Source organism: Lampetra fluviatilis, chromosome 23, assembly GCF_964198595.1.
Source record: "Lampetra fluviatilis chromosome 23, kcLamFluv1.1, whole genome shotgun sequence".
NCBI classification, from domain to species: domain Eukaryota; kingdom Metazoa; phylum Chordata; class Hyperoartia; order Petromyzontiformes; family Petromyzontidae; genus Lampetra; species Lampetra fluviatilis.
This window is the reverse complement of record NC_136297.1, coordinates 8,480,451-8,498,337: the sequence shown is the minus strand read 5'-3', so window position 1 is coordinate 8,498,337 and position 17,887 is coordinate 8,480,451. Positions and strand designations below refer to the sequence as shown.

General features: G+C 43.6%; 1 protein-coding gene across 3 annotated transcripts; it reads left to right on the top strand.

The window, feature by feature from the left end:
• Nucleotides 1-3,197: 3,197 nt before the first annotated feature.
• LOC144940716 (heme oxygenase 2-like) lies at nt 3,198-17,074 on the top strand. 3 transcript variants are annotated; one of them, XM_078867068.1, is made up of 7 exons: nt 3,198-3,291; nt 8,440-8,568; nt 11,133-11,244; nt 11,571-11,764; nt 13,222-13,519; nt 13,847-13,964; nt 15,518-17,074. In XM_078867068.1, exons 2-7 carry the CDS (start codon nt 8,459-8,461, stop codon nt 15,646-15,648), a joined length of 963 nt encoding a protein of 320 aa, XP_078723194.1. In that variant the 5' UTR covers nt 3,198-3,291; nt 8,440-8,458; the 3' UTR covers nt 15,649-17,074. The 3 variants fall into 3 exon arrangements, with proteins under 3 accessions (XP_078723194.1, XP_078723195.1, XP_078723196.1); XM_078867069.1 differs by having other exon boundaries at nt 3,205-3,286; XM_078867070.1 differs by having other exon boundaries at nt 3,284-3,398.
• The last annotated feature ends 813 nt before the right edge of the window (nt 17,075-17,887 follow it).

The window sequence follows — 17,887 nt, the reverse complement described above, 5'->3', positions numbered from 1 at the left end:
CCACAGTACCTGCTTACCTAGATTGCTTTGATATTAACTGTCATGGTTTTCATAAGAGGTTTGTGGGGTTAGATCGTGTAAATTTATAAATGTGTCGTTAAACCCGCCACCACCCGACACATCCAATTCGTAAGGGTTGTCACGTAAACAAAACATGCCAATTCGTTAATTGTACAGCACAACCGCTGTGTTGGACAGTAAACACACAACATTTACAATTTGAGTACGACACATTTATATTGACACGATCTAACCCAAAAAACCTCTATCATGGATAATATTGGTCGCGAAAGCCTACATGTGGAACTGTCCTGGTTTTGCCTGCAATTGTTTCTCCCCCCCTCCTCCCACTTGGCCCTGCTAACCTGTGTTGGTGGTGGCATTCTGAGCTATTTTATTGTTGAGGACAAGAGACGCCTCTGTCAATGTGGACAATAGTAGAAGTGCAGCCAAACAATAGAACTTTAAAATTGCCGCACCGCCCTCTGCTGCCCACCGCAGCTTATAAACAGTCTGTGTGTCATATTCTTGGTTCTTTCGGTAAAGTCACGGAGAAGGGAAATACAGTACATAGTTTATTATTATTTAATAATGTAAATTTTTTTATTATTTCTCTTCTACGTAACTTTACCGAAAGAACCAATAATATTAATCCCTGCAGTAACGAAAGCTTTAAATCGAAATTTAAGTCTGTGTCATCATCCACGGCCCACAAACCCATCCCGAAACACTATCCAGGCCGAGAAATCCCCGATTAGCTTTCAAGATCTGACCAGATTGGGTGCATTCAAGGTAGCCTGGTCGTCGCAGGCGTCAATCTTATACTCTGCACTGTACAGTATCACACGAAACAAATTATTGTATGGATATAAAATAATCGATACGGCTCAAAATACGGTACAGGATTACAATTGTTACTGCTGTGATCATGCGCCACGGATCTCCCGTGGAAAATAGCTGGGAAACTGGCTAAACGGGACCTTTAGTGTAACAAATAAATAAACAGGTCCCTGCGGGGTGGGCTGGTAGGAACGAATAACCAAAGAATATAAACATAATGTATTATTACACTTGTTTAGCCAGGAAAGCGTCACTGAGTGTAAATGTTTTTGTAGGGTCCTGCCAAGTGTTTGCAGTAGGGGGCGATGTTGCTACACCTAATCGGACATCGGACGGACGGACGATATAATCTATTGTAGGCTGGTTCACTTCGTTCCTACCAGTAAAATCCACACTAAACACTGACGAACTGTGTCGCAACCTACATTGTAAACGCATTCATTATTTTGTAACAATTTTGTTTATTTGACCAGTCCACAATTGATAGGCTCCACGAAGTGGCTTATCATATGTAACTTTATAGCACCATCCAAATACTCTAAACGCGTGATGATGATTCTGGATGTGGAGGGGAAACCCTGAGGACCCGGAGAAAAATCCACGCGACTACTTAGAGAGAGACACACCGCAAACTTCAAACATACAGCTGGAGTCAGGGTCGGGATCGAACCCACAACCTCCATCATTTTTCGATTTAAAGCTTTCGTGACTGCAGGGATTCATCTTCTTGGTTCTTTCGGTAAAGTCACGTAGAATGGAAATAATAAAATAATAAAATAAAACATAATAATTCTCACGACGTTTCGGCCACAACGCAAGCAGCCGTCGTCAGGTGGAGAGCAGGGCTGTCGAGGAGACAGAGTCTGAATGACACACTCCAGGCTTGGAGCGACTATTTGTCAAGGCGCCCTTCCCCCCTCCATCCCAGCTTAAATAGCTTAAATAGTCGCTCCAAGCCTGGAGTGTGTCATTCAGACTCTGTCTCCTCGACAGACCTGCTCTCCACCTGAGGACGGCTGCTTGCGTTGTGGCCGAAACGTCGTGAGAATTATTTTATTATGTTTTATTTTTATTATTTTATAATGGTTTATTTTTATTATTTTATTATTTCCATTCTACGTGACTTTACCGAAAGAACCAAGAAGATGAACCTCCATCATGTATACCAGGCGAGGATGTGTTAACATCTTGTCAACGATTATTGGATGATACTGCGGCGTTGGTTAGTGATTTAGATATAAGCATTGAGATTATTTTGGTGCTTTAAATGTCCAAATGATGGTCGACTTTGTTGAGCTATCATTTGTGGCCAGGTCAATTCTGATCAAATCAGTTAATACCTCGGTGGGCTTTGCCTGGTAGGATGGGGATGGTTTTAGATTTGAAGCTTTCGTGACTGCAAGGTTTTTTGAGGTAAAGTCACGTAGGTAAAAAATATAACTACAATTAATAAAAGTAATAATATAAATAAAATATTTTATTTCTATTATTACTTTTATTAATGTTTATTGTTGTAACGTTCTTACCCGCCCCTACTGGACATCTGTGAAAAAGATCTTAATAGCTCTTCGGATTTCTCCAGTATAAATACTTATTCTGAAATACCGACATGGCCACATACATTGATGTTGCGTTGCCATTGCAGGCCCATTGCACGAAACCGTCGCCGATTATTTCACTGGTAGTTTTCCTTTTTTGTAAGGACACACACATCAATATAAACACACACACGGTGAGTTGAGTGGCTTGTTGACGAAGAGTCCGTGTCGCTCGCTTTAAGTGCGCACGCTGACTCGGATCGAGCCGCTCTGCGCTATTCAGGCTCCGGGTCCTCCCCCTGAGCGACTATTCAAGCTCCGGGCCCTCCTCCAGAGTTGCTATTCAGGCTCCGGGCCCTCCCCCAGAGTGGCTATTCAGGCTCCGGGCCCTCCTCCAGAGTTGCTATTCACGCTCCGGGCCCTCCCCCAGAGTGGCTATTCAGGCTCCGGGCCCTCCTCCAGAGTTGCTATTCAGGCTCCGGGCCCTCCCCCAGAGTGGCTATTCAGGCTCCGGGCCCTCCTCCAGAGTTGCTATTCAGGCTCCGGGCCCTCCCCCAGAGTGGCTATTCAGGCTCCGGGCCCTCCTCCAGAGTTGCTATTCAGGCTCCGGGCCCTCCCCCAGAGTGGCTATTCAGGCTCCGGGCCCTCCCCCAGAGTGACTATTCAGGCTCTGGGTCCTCCCCCAGAGCGGCTATTCAGGCTCCGGGCCCTCCCCCAGAGTGGCTATTCAGGCTCCGGGACCCCCCCCCGAGTTGCTATTCAGGCTCCGGGCCCCTCCCCAGAGCGACTATTCAGGCTCCGGGCCCTCCCCCAGAGTGGCTATTCAGGCTCCGGCCCCCCCGAGTTGCTATTCAGGCTCCGGGGCGCCCAGCGTGTGGCTTGAGGTCTTGAAGAGTCGCAGCGTCACGGTGAGGTGCGTTCGGGTTTACAATCATCGTCGTCATCAACATCATCATCGTCGTCGTTATTATCTGGTGTTTATCACAATCCGTCAAACATTTCCACGCCTCTCGAACGACGGTAATTAGCCTTTCCCTGCCGTGGCGGTGTTGTGCCGTTGTTGTTGTTGCTGCGATGTCTTTTTTCTGCAATATTTTGCTGTATTTTCTTGGATTTTCTGTTTGCACTCAGTCACATTTTCACTTTAAGATGTTTTTTTGTTCATGTTTTTTTTTGTTGCGGTTGCACCCGATTCAAGAGCCGAATGGCTCACAGGGCTATACCTAATACATGAACTTGAACTCGGGGCTTGCGCGCATCAAGAAGGACGACTGCCCGAAACGTCGCCTGTTGTCTCTTGCTTTCCCTTTGTGGGGGCGGTGTCATTGTCCGTGGCTGTGTGCAGCGTTTCTCGAACGTTGTTTTGTGCCTGACGGACGGTGGCACGCACCGTGTCGCCCACGCAGTTGCTGCTGCTTCATCAGAATATCAAAATATACATGGGGAACCTCCCTTGTTGACAAGGATTATTTGACACTGGCAAGGCACGGAAGGTCCCATGATGATGTAGCTGCTCACCCCGAGCTCTCAATGTCCTGATGGTGGCATTGTCTGTGTGCTGGTCGCCTTTTGGCGTCCTCTGATCTAACACCGATTGAGACTAGGCTCTAAAGAAAGCTGCCTCTGCTGTGGATCAATCAGTCTTAAAGAGAATGTACACATTACTAGAGCATGTTTTGTGGTTGCATGTTCACCACAAGTATATGTGGTTAATGCAGACATGATTCCTGTTGCAAAAGGTTTCAGTTTGGGGTTTTAACATCTTCACATCTGTTTTATTGCTAGAAAGGGTGAAACCTATTTTTATATTTTGATTCTGGCAAAGGTTCCAAATTGTAGCTGCTCACCCGAGCTATAAATGCCCTCATAGTGGCATTGTCTGTGTGCTGGTCGCCTTTTGGCATCCTCTGAGTTGTTGTTGTTTGACTTGCATCCCACTGGGATTTTTGCACACAGCGTTGGTGTACGGTGTTTTTTCTGCAATATTTTGCTGTCTTTTCTTGGATTTTCTGTTTGCACTTAGTCACATATTCACTTTAAGATGTTTTCTTGTTCATGTTTTTGTTTTTTGTTTGTTGCGGTTGCACCCGATTCAAGAGCCGAATGGCTCACAGGGCTACACCTAATACATGAACTTGAACTAACACCGATTGAGATTTGGCTCTAAAGAAAGCTGCCTCTGCTGTGGACCAATCAGTTCCAAAGACAATGCATTTACTACCAGAGCATGTGTTTTGTTTGCATGTTCGCCACAAGTATGTGTGGTTTTTACAGACATGATTCCTTGCAAAAGGTTTCTGTTGGGTGTTTTAACATACTATTTGGTTCTTTTATATAAAATAAAATAAAGGGTATGTTAAAACACCCAACAGAAACATTTTGCAAGGAATCAATAAAATCAATAAAATAATTTTTGTTATTTTATTTACTACCTACGTGACTTTACCGAAAGAACCAAAGAGTATGGATTCCTGCAGTCACGAAAGCTTCAAATCAAGATTGTTTTAACATCTTAACACCTAATGATGACGTCACCCTGCTGCTGCTCTATCTGACCCAAAAAAAAACGATATTATGAATCCTAACACCTGTTTTATTGCCACAAAGGGTAAAACCTATTGTTATATGCAGTAAAATTTCGATTTAAAGCTTTCGTGACTGCAGGGATTCATATTCTTGGTTCTTTCGGTAAAGTCACGTAGAAGGGAAGTAATAAAATAATAAAAACAAAACATAACAAAATAATATATATTATTTTATGTTTTGTTTTTATTATTAACAAAATAATATATATAATAATAATATATATATTAATATATATTATATATTATTTTGTTATGTTTTGTTTTTATTATTTTATTACTTCCCTTCTACGTGACTTTACCGAAAGAACCAAGAAGATTTCTGCGATAAAGGACTCGACGTATTAATGAGCGTCGTTGTGGAGTTATAACATTACCAAATAGACGAGTAGAATCTTAAGCGTTGCAGCATACGTGATACGAATAGTGTTATTTAATGGATTCATGTCGATCGACATCGATTGTTGAGGTCGCGACACATGCGGAGAACCGCACGTGAAGATTCGTCGCTCGTGATTTGTCTCCCAGGTCCCCGCTTGCAAACGAGATTCTTTATCATGGTCTCTTTGAATTATCACCTGGTAAAGCAAACCAAACTTGAACTTGTTAAAGCAGTGGTTCTTTAAACATGTGGTGCACGCACCCCCTGGGTGTGCGAGACGTGGCCAGATCTTTTTCGAAGGTAAATAATCGAAAACACAAATTAAGCACGGGCATGGTAAGCACAACTTACTTTGTTTCATCAAACCCCGATGTATTTGTTAACATACTTTTTTTTAACGATTACAGTACAGGGACCACCACGCAACCGCTAGAGGCCGCTACATTCACAGTTGTGTTAAATCGATAATTGATTGAATCGCGAGGAGGCGAATCGTTGAACCAATATTGATTTTTTTAAACTACAGTGAAGTATATTGGTGTACATATTTATATAATGCATTGATTATTTGGAGTACTGAACAGTACTGTATGCATCTGGGTTACGTTGTTGGCAGCAGATGGCAGTGGCAACATTACCAAGCATTGGCCCTAATAAACAAAGCTATTATTAAAAAAATAACATCTTTTTTTATAGGTTGCTGTCAGACTACATTGTGGGCTGCATAAAAGCATTGCAGCATATTCATTGAAATTGACTTCAGTGTGCCCATGTACGTGCTCCCCTGCCTTCAGTTCGCACTGACCAGCGTGGGGAAGTATGGCCAATTAACCCGCACTGCGTCGGGGAGCCCTCATTCAAAGGGCAACTAATCATCTGAAGATAATTATGATTCATTGACTTAAGCTTAGGAGTGCAGACATCTGAATGTAATCAAGGAAGTGTACACTGGTGCTGTAGAAGGGGGTATGCAGTGCTAAGAAGTACAGTGTGTGAATTACAAGCATGGACACGTTTTTGTGGAAAGGATGACAAGTTGCAATTGCTTTATGCATGAATGTTGGTGACATGTGGATTCAAGATGGTCACGTGGAGAAAGTGATGTGTAGCCTCTACGTCCGGAGAAGGCTGTCATAATTCGCCATTGCAGTGATGAAATTTGGGAGTAAGTTGGAGCATACTTATGACTCCCGCAGTAACCACCTTTGAATATTAAATCCACTGCTGAATGTAGGTCTGCCCACACCGTGTTGGTAATGGGAGGAGGGGGGTGGGACTGACGATACTTCAGCATGCTGGTCAGGAAGGAATGGTGAAGAGTGGGGCCCATGATGGTTCAGTTATCACTTGCCGGGAATTGTACTTGTTGATATAATGCAGCGCACCAAATGTTAATATGCATTTTTGGATCATAGACATTGTCCCGTGTTACAATTTGTTTGTACACTATGTACAAAATGGTTGATCAGTGTAAAGCTATCAGCTGTACAACTTGTAACATAATAATAAATAACAATGCCCGTTCATTCTACACGAAATTCTCACTGAGTTTCAAAATTAGATTTTCAGGAGGGATGCTGCATTGGGATATCTGGCCAATCCCATGAATGAGTGTACCTATTATGGACTTAAATTTTTTATAAGAATTATATACAGTACATTGTTATCTCACTGAGTACTTGAGTTAGGGTTTGTTGTTAGCCGTTTTGTATGTGCACACATATAATGCATGTTGTGCTGTTTCGTTTTTGTTTAAATGAACGTGTGGATGTTTTGTGCAGAGTAGCTGTTTGATAGAAGCATGTGTACAGCAGCCTCAGAGCTGTGCTTGTCAACACATTTTGTACGATGTTGCTCTTTAGTTTACATTTTTTTTCTGTCTCTGCTCACACATTTCCCCAATTCCCTTCTATGGCAATATTTTCAGGAGCTAAATGGTAATGTTGAGGCAGAGGTCGCAAACGGGTTTTGATTCCTTACCCGTACCCGGCCGCACCAGGGTCGCAAATGGGTACCCGTACCCTGCCAGGTACGGGTAGCCGGGTATCGGGTAGGGTACGGGTATCGGGTACCCGGTTGCGACCTCTGTGTTGAGGTCTGCTAGCCACGAGCGGACTTCAGCAGAGACTTCGTGCATTTTTGTCTTATTCCACCTTCGCAGGAGTGCAGACTAACAGCGATTTTAGATTTGTAGTTTTCGTGACTGCAAGGATTCATACTCTTTGTTTTTTTCGGTAAAGTCACGTAGGTGAAATTAAATGAAAAAAACAACTATCACTTGATACAGTAATTTTGCTGTGACGGTTCCACCTGAAGACGGAAGCTTGTGTTGCCTCCGAAACGTCGTGATTTAATTTAGTTGTTTTTTCATTTCATTTTTTACCTACAGTTTGGGAAAAAAGTATTTGATCCCCTGCTGGTCCTGGAGTGGCCTAGCCAGTCTCCAGACCTTAATCCCATAGAAAATCTGTGGAGGGAGCTGAAGGTTCGAGTTGCCAAACGTCAGCCCTCATTAAAATGCAAATCAATTTATAACATTTTTGACATGCGTTTTTCTGGATTTTGTTGTTGTTATTCTGTCTCTCACTGTTCAAATAAACCTACCATTAAAATTATAGACTGATCATTTCTTTGTCAGTGGGCAAACGTACAAAATCAGCAGGGGATCAAATACTTTTTTCCCTCGCTGTACGTGACTTTACCGAAAAAAACAAAGAATAACAGTGATTTACTGTATGGTCCATAGTTTGGGTTGGGTGGCCACAGTCGCACCACTGTGGCTTGTCTCAAATTTCCCGTTCATGAAGGAGATGTACATCGGCCTGTTGATGTTCTGACGTGATTGACGGATACACCAGCGTATTCGAGGAGGAATGTGAAAAAAGCCAGGAGGCGCAATGTTTGGGTCTGGAATGAGATGTCAAAATTCTCTGAGGCTCTTGGCCATTGTTTTCCCATTGTTACCATCGTGCGGGGCATTCTGAGGCGGCAGCTTTCAAAACATGGCTTTGTCTCGGGATCTGTGTGGTATAAATACCCTTCACCTCCTATACGATTTGCGAGCTCTGTAAAACTAAGTTTGTGCTTTCTGTTGTAGCTCTTTTTCCAGACGTGCGATGGCTGACAAAGAAGGTGGAGAAGTGACCGTGGAGGAGGAGGCTGGTTACAAGAAGGCGAATGGCTCTGTTGTTGTGGACGAGCAGCGTGAGGAACCTTTATCTCCCAGGTATGCGTTGTGTGCCCAGTACATCGTTATTAATAGGCATTGCTCATAATGCCGTACAGTGTCATATTCCCAGCTTGTTATTGAGGGGGTCATGGGTTATTTTCATCCAGACCAGCCAAATACAGTAGAGTTTCGTTTATCCGAATGCGGTTTTATCCGATTTGCGGATTAACCGTGGAACTTTAGACGTAATTTACGTCAAAATCGTGGAGATTTTGACGTGAATTAATATCTCATGGATTTTCTGTCAAGTCCAAATTGAACCGAAAATGTGTTCCGGTTAATCCGAAATCCGCGTGATCACCTCTACAGTACAGTAGTTGCATATCTTTACAACAGTGGATGGCGTTTAATTGATCTTGATTGGCGTGGCGCTGCTGCCCACTTAGTGGGCCGTGTCTTCTGCACGGGGAGCAGGAAAGTGATTTTATCCCTGAGCACGCCCATTGGTCGATCGTTAGTATTCGTTCTAAATCGAAAGACTAACGATCAAAAATCGTCAGTTGCGCTTCATTTTGACCGATTTAACCGGTTATTTATTTCGTGAGTTTTAATTTACGAAACTGTACGATGGCAGAGAAACTTAAACGTAATTAATACCGATGTTAGTGGTTTTTGGCATAGAGATCCGCGGAAAATTTATGTTTTTGGATTCACGATTTTGAATTATTCGAGGCCATCCTCCCCGTCATTCGCGCAGATAATCGAGAGTCTACTACTGTTTAACCTTTCCAGAGGAATGCAAATTGCGCATTGGTTATCTTAGAAAACGGGTGATCTGTTGTCTGCATGTAATGCCTGTAGGAGGCGTAACAGCCCAAATCATTTAATCTTGCATGTGGACATTTGAACGCTTTACTCTTATGACGCCCTCTACTGAGAGACCAGCATAAGTGAGTTTGGTGTCTCCTTTAATTATACAACGTTCAATGCAATTTGGACCTACGTAGGTTCTCCTAAGTGTGACCGAAATATGCAAGATACGCTTAATATCAGGGGTGCAATAATTCCATACATTTACCAATCAACGTTCATCCTTAAGCTCACGGTCTAAAGACCATGGGCCTGTCTTGGGGTGAAGCAGAGAAAGCTGCTAAAGACCGTCCGGCATGGCATGGGCTTGTTGCAGCCTCGTGCTCCACAGGGAGCGAAGAGGAGTAAGTAAGTGTAAGTAAGCTCACGGTGGCCACACCAAACATTAGGCAGCTGAGAGCAACAATTTCTCCAAACCTACGGTGTACGGTTCATTGCTTATTTACACTCTCAGTTGGCATTAAGTGCCCATATTCGGCAGCCCCAGAGATTCTTCCTCACCGGCCCCGTTTGTTTTTTGGACCCAGCCCCAAATGGGCCCAATGAGATCGCATGGCAATTTGGGCCGCTGTGTTTACAAATTCCTGGGCCGATTTTTTGTTTTGTTCCAGTCAATCGCTGCCTATCCTTGCTTCACTCCCCGGCCTTCCACACCAATCTTTCCGCCCTCTTTTTGCTCACTTTCCTCCTTCACCGGACTCAGTTCCCTCTCTCGGCTACCTCGCTGCCCTCTCCCACCTCACGTCTTCCTCCCAGAGTGCATTCTGACCGTGAGCCTCGAAACGCGCGTGTCCCTCCCGATGTCGACCGAGGTTGAACGTCACAAGTGCAGCAAGTCACAATGTGATGGTTTAAAGTGTTTTTACACTCACAATTCAATGTCGCGTGTTTGTTTTTTACACATCTATGCAGTTGTATTTTTAATGGATTTAAAATAGACGGCATATAACCTAATTTGAAAGAGTTGCATATTCAGTGCATCCCCTATAGTTAGTGTGGTTTAATGTGGTACCACTGACCTTGAGGGTCTCTTGATTTTACGAGTGAGGCAACATGATTCATGTTTTTAATAATACAAGGAATTACACCAGCAGTAGGTAGACTGAGGTAAGACGCTTACAAATACAAAACTTCTGTCCTTGATGGCAATCAACATCACCTTGGCATAAGAGGCAGTGTTTATTGCGCCACAATGGGTTTATTTCAACTCGTGGTGAAATAAAAAGTACGCAAAAAAAAACGAAAACTTGTCCGAGAACCATAGGCTGTATACATTATAATAAAACAAAATTACGAACATGTTTCACAACTCAAATTGTTTGGCTATTTTTAAATCCTTTATATTAAGTTCACTTGCTTGCTTGCTTGCGTGCTTACGACCGTGCAAATCTTTCGGTCGTTTTTTAACCCACTTCCCGTGATCCAATCGAGCTGACATTTTCCACACAGACTCGTTGTGCGTGACAATTAATTTTCGTGAAAATTTTTTTGCAAAATGGTACACTTTTTAGGGAAAAAAAATGATATTTAATTACCAATTGCTTAATGGTGGCAGGCAATCATCTGACCCATAGGTGGCAGCCATCTCAAGCCAGAGGACGAGAGGACTATAGCCGCCACGCATATAAAGGATTTATAGTGAAAAATTTTGTTTTTACGGGTTAATTTTTTGTAATTTAACTTGTGATTGATTGTATGAAATGTGCATTATTACCTTGGCCGTTCATCCCGTTTGATCCGCTGTTCTGCAGTGAGCTGTCGGAGAAGTTGATGGAAGGCACCAAGAAATCTCATGAGAAGGCAGAGAACACGCACTTTGTGAAGGAGTTCCTCAAGGGCAGAATCAAGAAACATCTCTTCAAGGCAAACCTATTCGCAATTGTTACTGGCTTGCTTCAACCCAAGGCTGGCATCGTCCTCTCTCATGTCCCATTCATCCCTCCTGCGCGAGAGGACCCTTTCTCCCCTGCTGCTCCCACCCGCTCGCTTGTTTCCGTTTTCGAATGTCTCCATATCGTTTGAATCGGACACCCTCGCCTACGTTGCACGTTAGCGAGTTAGGTTTTTTTGTTTTGTTGATGTCCCTCCATCTCCGTTTTCTAACTCTGGCTCGCGTCCTGTCTGTGAACCTGCTGCTTATGCTGCTGGGTGGGGGGGGGGCGGTGGTGTCGGCGCGGGGGATGATGCAGCTGGCGACGGTGGCGCTGTACCACGTATACACGGCGCTGGAGGAGGAGATGGACAGGAATAAGGACAACCCCGTGTTCGCTCCGCTCTACTTCCCGGCAGAGCTGCACCGCAAGGCCGCGCTGGAGAAGGATCTGCAATTCTTCTACGGTGCACGGTGGCGGGAGGAGATCGTCTGCTCCGACGCCGCTCAGAAGTACTCGGGCTTTGATCACGTCTAGATTTGAAGCTTTCGTGACTGCAAGGATTCATATTCTTAGGTTTTTTCGGTCAAGTCACGTAGGTAAAACATTTTAATTAATAAAAGTAAAATAAATCGTGCTGTGACGGTTCCACCTGAAGACGGAAGCTTGTGTTGCCTCCGAAACGTCGTGATTTTTATTTTATTTTTATTTTACTTTTATTAATTTAAATTTTTTACCTACGTGACTTTACCGAAATAAACCTAAGAATTTGATCACGTCGCTTTACCTGCACACATTTGCGCTTAATATGTTTCCTGTGATCACAATATTTATTTACTTACTCATTTTTCACCGCTCGTTTACCCGGGCAAAACCTCAAAGAGGCTCTAGACTCTCTTTCATGAGGGTCCTGCCAAGTTTTTATTTTGCAGTCGGCAGGAACGTTGGTACGTGTAATCCCGATTGAGTAATTTGCAGGTAATTTTTCAACATTGGGATGTTTGGCCAAGACCAGTTATATTGCATGTCTTTTTTTTTTAAAGCTATAGACAGTTTTGGAAATATTTGCGGCAAATGTCAGAAAAAACGGTATGAAAGGCAAATGATATAGGAATGCCACCCCCTTGATAATTAAACGGAACAGCAGTCATGCATAGTCACGTGTCTATAGTTCAACTCGACAAGGGGAACAATGTCCTCATGAGGGCTGAATTGGACTTTCGCATACCTTTGGCGGGCAACCACTCATTTAAAACGCACTCGCTCATCTCAGTCACAAGTTAATTGCAGTAAAACCTTGGATTGCGAGCATAATTCGTTCCGGAAACGTGTTTGTAATCCAAAGCACTCGTATATCAGTTGTGATCACGTGACGCTCGGCAGACAAACCGTATACACGTACTACTCGTATTGCAAGACCTCGCTCGTTTATCAAATTAATATTTACTTGAAATTTTTGCTCGTCTTGCAAAACACTCGCAGACCAAGTTACTCGCAATCCAAGGTTTTACTGTAACTTGTGTTTAGCACAATGCACACACATTGATGTCCATTCTACATTTGTGCAGAGTAATCTACATATATGTTTGTTCATGCCACAACTGGCCTGTGAATAACGCAAGTTGCCGTAACTCTTGTAGAAGTGACTAAATACAATGCCACGAAAAGAACGCATTACCCTCACAAACATTGTGAGAGAGGCACAGCGCCATTGTTTTTAAAGACATTGTACTCACCGCAGAGAACTCCAGCGACACGACCGCACTCTATGATAGCCGGCGTTAAAATGTGCCACACACCCTCCCTCATGGCCTTGTGGCAGCCTCAGCACCGATATAGTTATTTTATTTTAGTTATTTAATTCTAGTTTCTTTCTCCGGTTTCGTTTTTATGATGTACACGTACGTCATCCGAACGGGCCAGGGTTAAATGATTACACCCCGAGTGCATTTCAGTGACATTCTTGCAGGTACGTGGAGCGCATCCGGTGGATCGGGGAGCACGAGCCGGAGCTGCTGGTGGCCCACGCCTACACGCGCTACATGGGCGACCTCTCGGGCGGCCAGGTCCTCAAGAAGGTGGCGCAGCGTGCCCTGCACCTGCCCGCCAGCGGCGAGGGCCTCGAGTTCTACACCTTCGACAACGTTACCAACGCCGGCAAGTTCAAGCAGCTGTACCGCTCGCGTATGAACAGCCTGGAGCTGGACGCCAAGGGAGAGGAGCGCATTGTGAGCGAGGCCAACAAAGCTTTCCATTTTAACATCGAGGTAAGGGCGTGGACGTCGAGAGTGGAGAATGTCTTTTGCCACGTTTTGTCCATACGGAAGGATGTCTACTCATTCACTCAGTCTTGTCTGTGTGTTTATGCAACGATTAAACGCTGGGTTTGTACGTCGGTGACAAATGAGATTGCAAAACTGCATAGAGTGTAAGCGTGTGGCTTTGAACCCAGGTATGCTGTTGCTGGCTGCTCATCCAGCGCTTTGATGGTGACGGCACAATGGAAGATATCTTTGGTGAGACAACTCACCCCCAAAATACTGGCGTAATCATGGTGTATACCAAGCGGTATTTTTCACGTTGCGTCATTTCAGGTGTTTGACGAGTTGGAACGGATTGGTGAGACGGTCCAGGAGGAGGCTTCGGATTCTGGAATGTCGGTGCACGACGGCACTGGAGACGTGCGGAAATGCCCCTACTATGCCGCCCAAGGTAAATATTACATTACAAGGGCCTATCGATCCATTTGGAGGTTTGTGTAATTTTGCATGAAATATATTTACGAGGTGGTCAATTAGATTATTATTATTTTATATCTCCACACTACTTATTTTATCCTTCGTTGGCTACGTACGAAAGAAGTTCGGCTATTTGTACAAACGATTACATCGTTCTCCCCACTCTGTGAGGCCACTCTTGGTTCTGTCTGTTTAAGGAAATGGGTCATTAGGATAATGCTTTTCGATTTAAAGCTTTCGTGGCTGCAGGGATTAATCTTCTTGGTTCTTTCGGTAAAGTCACGTAGAAGGGAAATAATAAAATAATAATACAAAATAAAACATAATAAAATACAATTCTCATGACGTTTCAGCCACAACGCAAGCAGCCTCATTCAGACGCAGTCTTTCCGACAGACCTGTTCTTCACCTGAGGACGGCTGCTTGCGTTGTGGCCGAAACGTCGTGAAAATTGTATTTTATTATGTTTTATTTTTATTATTTTATTATTTCCCTTCTACGTGACTTTACCGAAAGAACCAAGAAGGGGTAGGATAATGCTGTTGTGGTGCTGGTTCTTATGAACCATAACAGTGCATTGGTTTCACTCTTCCTTGCCACTCGCATTCATGTCATGAAGCAAATTCATTACGAATCGGAGATATATCCATTAGTATTCAACTTAAATACAAAAAAGGGCTTTAATTAATTACCGGCAGCAAGTTCTTTACGTGGGCACCTAATTACAGAATGCCACTTGTGAAAGTGTTGATGTGAATGACCGCTTCGTCAGTTTTCTTCTTGTTCCTTGCATTTCCATTGATTGCGGTCTTCGATGTGATGATAAATCACATCTGTGCTTATGAAAAAATAACAGTGTAATTTCCATGCAATGTATGGTGCATGACGAGGTTACCTGCAGGCTACGTACCTGTAAGTTGTATTGCCGGAGCGTTGATTTGTCTGGCCAAGAACCGAGCAACTGGAATCAATTTCATTAATGGATAGACCCTCCGGTAAAATATTTTTTAGGGGTCTTCAATCAAATTTTAAAAAATCCCAGTTGGATGCATGCCAGAAATAAAATGCATTACTCAAAAATAATGCTGGTCTCCGGGCCTGTGCAAGCCTGAACATTGACAGTGTCTTCATTTTAAAGATACACATCAATCAGTTTATTGTTGCAAATTTGATGATCGTGGTGGGCGCTGCTTATTTACATTAGCCAAAGGACATAATCTAGCTTCAATGTATGACTTTTTTTTTTGCTCGGCCGCTGTGCATTTATTGCTTAGGAACTTGGTCTGGTAGCGTGGAAAACGCTTCGCCCCATAAAATCACTGCTGCATTCTGGAACCTGTTGAGGCGCAAAGAGCATTTGACCGGTGTCTGTGTGGTTCTTCGGGGAAAAATTGGGTGAACGTTCCATTCTGCGCGTAGTTAAAGCGTTGCACGTATGCTGCCAAGTCTCTTTTCTGTTACTGTCTTAATTCAAGACACTCTTCCCCCCCGCCCCTCCCCCCCCCGTCTTAAATGTTGTTGTTGCAGATGTCATCAACGCTGGTGCCGCCTGCCCGTTCCACGCCGCTGTGGCACAACTGCGATCCCCAGCTGTGCTGTCGGTGCTGGCAGTTTGTGCCGTGGTGCTGGCTGTGCTGGTCACACTTGTCTGGAATTAGCGTCCCCAGCCCGGCAGTTCCTTGCTTAAATGCGGTGACACTGACGGTTCTATGAGCAGGCAAACTGAGGATTACTGTTAAAAATAAATATATATTTACATTTACCGCTACCCCCCCCACCCCACCCCACATTGGTTGAGGTTCATGACTTCTTCACGTAGAACCATTGTTAATTTATGTCCTCTTGGGCTTTTATTTCAATCCAGTTGCACTATTTGTGAAATGTTGAAATATTATGGAGGGATTCAGAGTGGTTTGCCTGCTGCATCTTCAACCAAATAATAATTGGGAAATTCAAAAAAGGTTATAATATACGTGTTGTATATGGCCATATGTTAGTGTTCCGAATGTAAAACTATTGAGCTTGATTTGTGGTCAAAACAAGTTATTCATTCCAGTACTAAAACACATTGTGAAATAATATTATAAATCTTCAGTGGCGTTCTGAGTTGTATACATTATTTATGGTTTTGTTGCTCAGATTGTTTTCGTGGCAGGCATAATGAGTTCGTGTTATTCCTTAGTCCACCAGCGTAGGTGGTATTTCAGAGTTTTGAAATGAAACAAGCATTTACATTGGCCTTCATGTCTTTGTCAGCTTTACTAGACCTCGTAGTTACCACTTTTACCATTGAGGCACAGAGGGGAGACACCTTGGGGGAGTTGAGTGGTCTTGTGAAGTGGATATTAACTGTGACAACCTGTGAGAGTAGACCATTGTGTACACATGTCATAGAAATGTACATTCTACAACAGAAAAGCCGTTTGCGGTGATTATAGGCCCAATGGAAATGGGGTCTACAGAATTGTATTCATGCACGCTTCTTGACTGCATGTAGAATAGCATGCAGCGGAAAACGCTAACCACTGCCGGTGTGAAATAATTTGAGTTGATGTTGTGCAGTGACTGTCCAATGTATCATCACATGAACTTACAGTTCAGCTGTAAGTTTTTTTTTGTTATGCTTTAAAAGCCCTAAGAATTCTAAATACATTTTTCTGATTTAAAATAACATTGATTATAAAAACCAAGGTCGAATTAGACATGTTTCGTTAGTTGCTTTTGCACAGCCTTTGTGAAACTATCCAGGTAACGTTAAGTGTATAACAAAGCGATAGTGGTCAGTTACGCAACACCCTAAATACGTGTGGAATTTTGCCTTTTCTTGCTAATTGCGGTAAAATAAAGTGCATTTCACTTAATATGTTCATTGCATTTGGCGACAGATTCACATTTTGGCTTATCTGCTGGAATATCACCTATATGCCATAGTCGTCATGAAAATTAATCGCCAAAGTGTGAATCCATTAACTGTATATTCATTACTGTAATGGACATATACTGTAGTAGTGTGAAGACGTTGGAATTCTTGTAAAGTTAGGTTTGGATTTGACATAGCTGGAAAATAAAAATGACTACACCATGTTTTATGTTTATAGAATGTGTTTTTTTAGCGCAGTGCACAAACCACCACGCTACCACTTCACCCTGGTGTGATAGGAAAAACGAAGATGTGCTGGGAGAGAATGTCTACTCGTAGGAATTGCCGAGAAGGAAGGTGGCGTGTGGTGAGCGCATCCTAAGAAGGGGTCAGCTGGATTATGCCTCAAGTGATAATGGAAGGAAAGAGGGGGGAACGCATTAAAACACATTCCTGCGGAGGGAGCTGGTAGGAACGTTGGGTTGCTCGGTCAATGGCCAGGGTCAACGGCGGCGTGGTGTATTCCGCAAATATGCCCGACTGTGAGGGCGGCCACAAGCCGGCGTGAGTAGGTTAAACGTTGAGTTTTATAAGGGCACCACGGGGTGACTAGCCCCTCCCCACCCAGCCCCACGCTCCCCACCCAGCTCCTCCCCACCCTCCCCTCTCTACCCAGCCCCACCCCTCCCATTTTTGGATGCACGATGGATGGACGGACACAATAATCCCCTGTGGGCTGGTGGAACCAGGAGGTTCCTACCAGTATGATGTACATATGTTCAACTTCTTTCGCACCGTAGGTAGCCAACCGTGCTAATCGGAGGTGTGGGTGAAAGACAAACTAACCACAAAAAGCAGCTAAAAATAAATTAGTTTTCAGTTTAAAGATAACGGGACAACATGAGCAGTGTGAAAGAACACTTCATGGATATCAACCATCATTAATGGGGGTCACATTGGAAAAATAGTAAGTTAACCATTTGGCCACGTGGAGTAGAATGACAATATAAAACAATAACATTCTTACGACGTTTCGA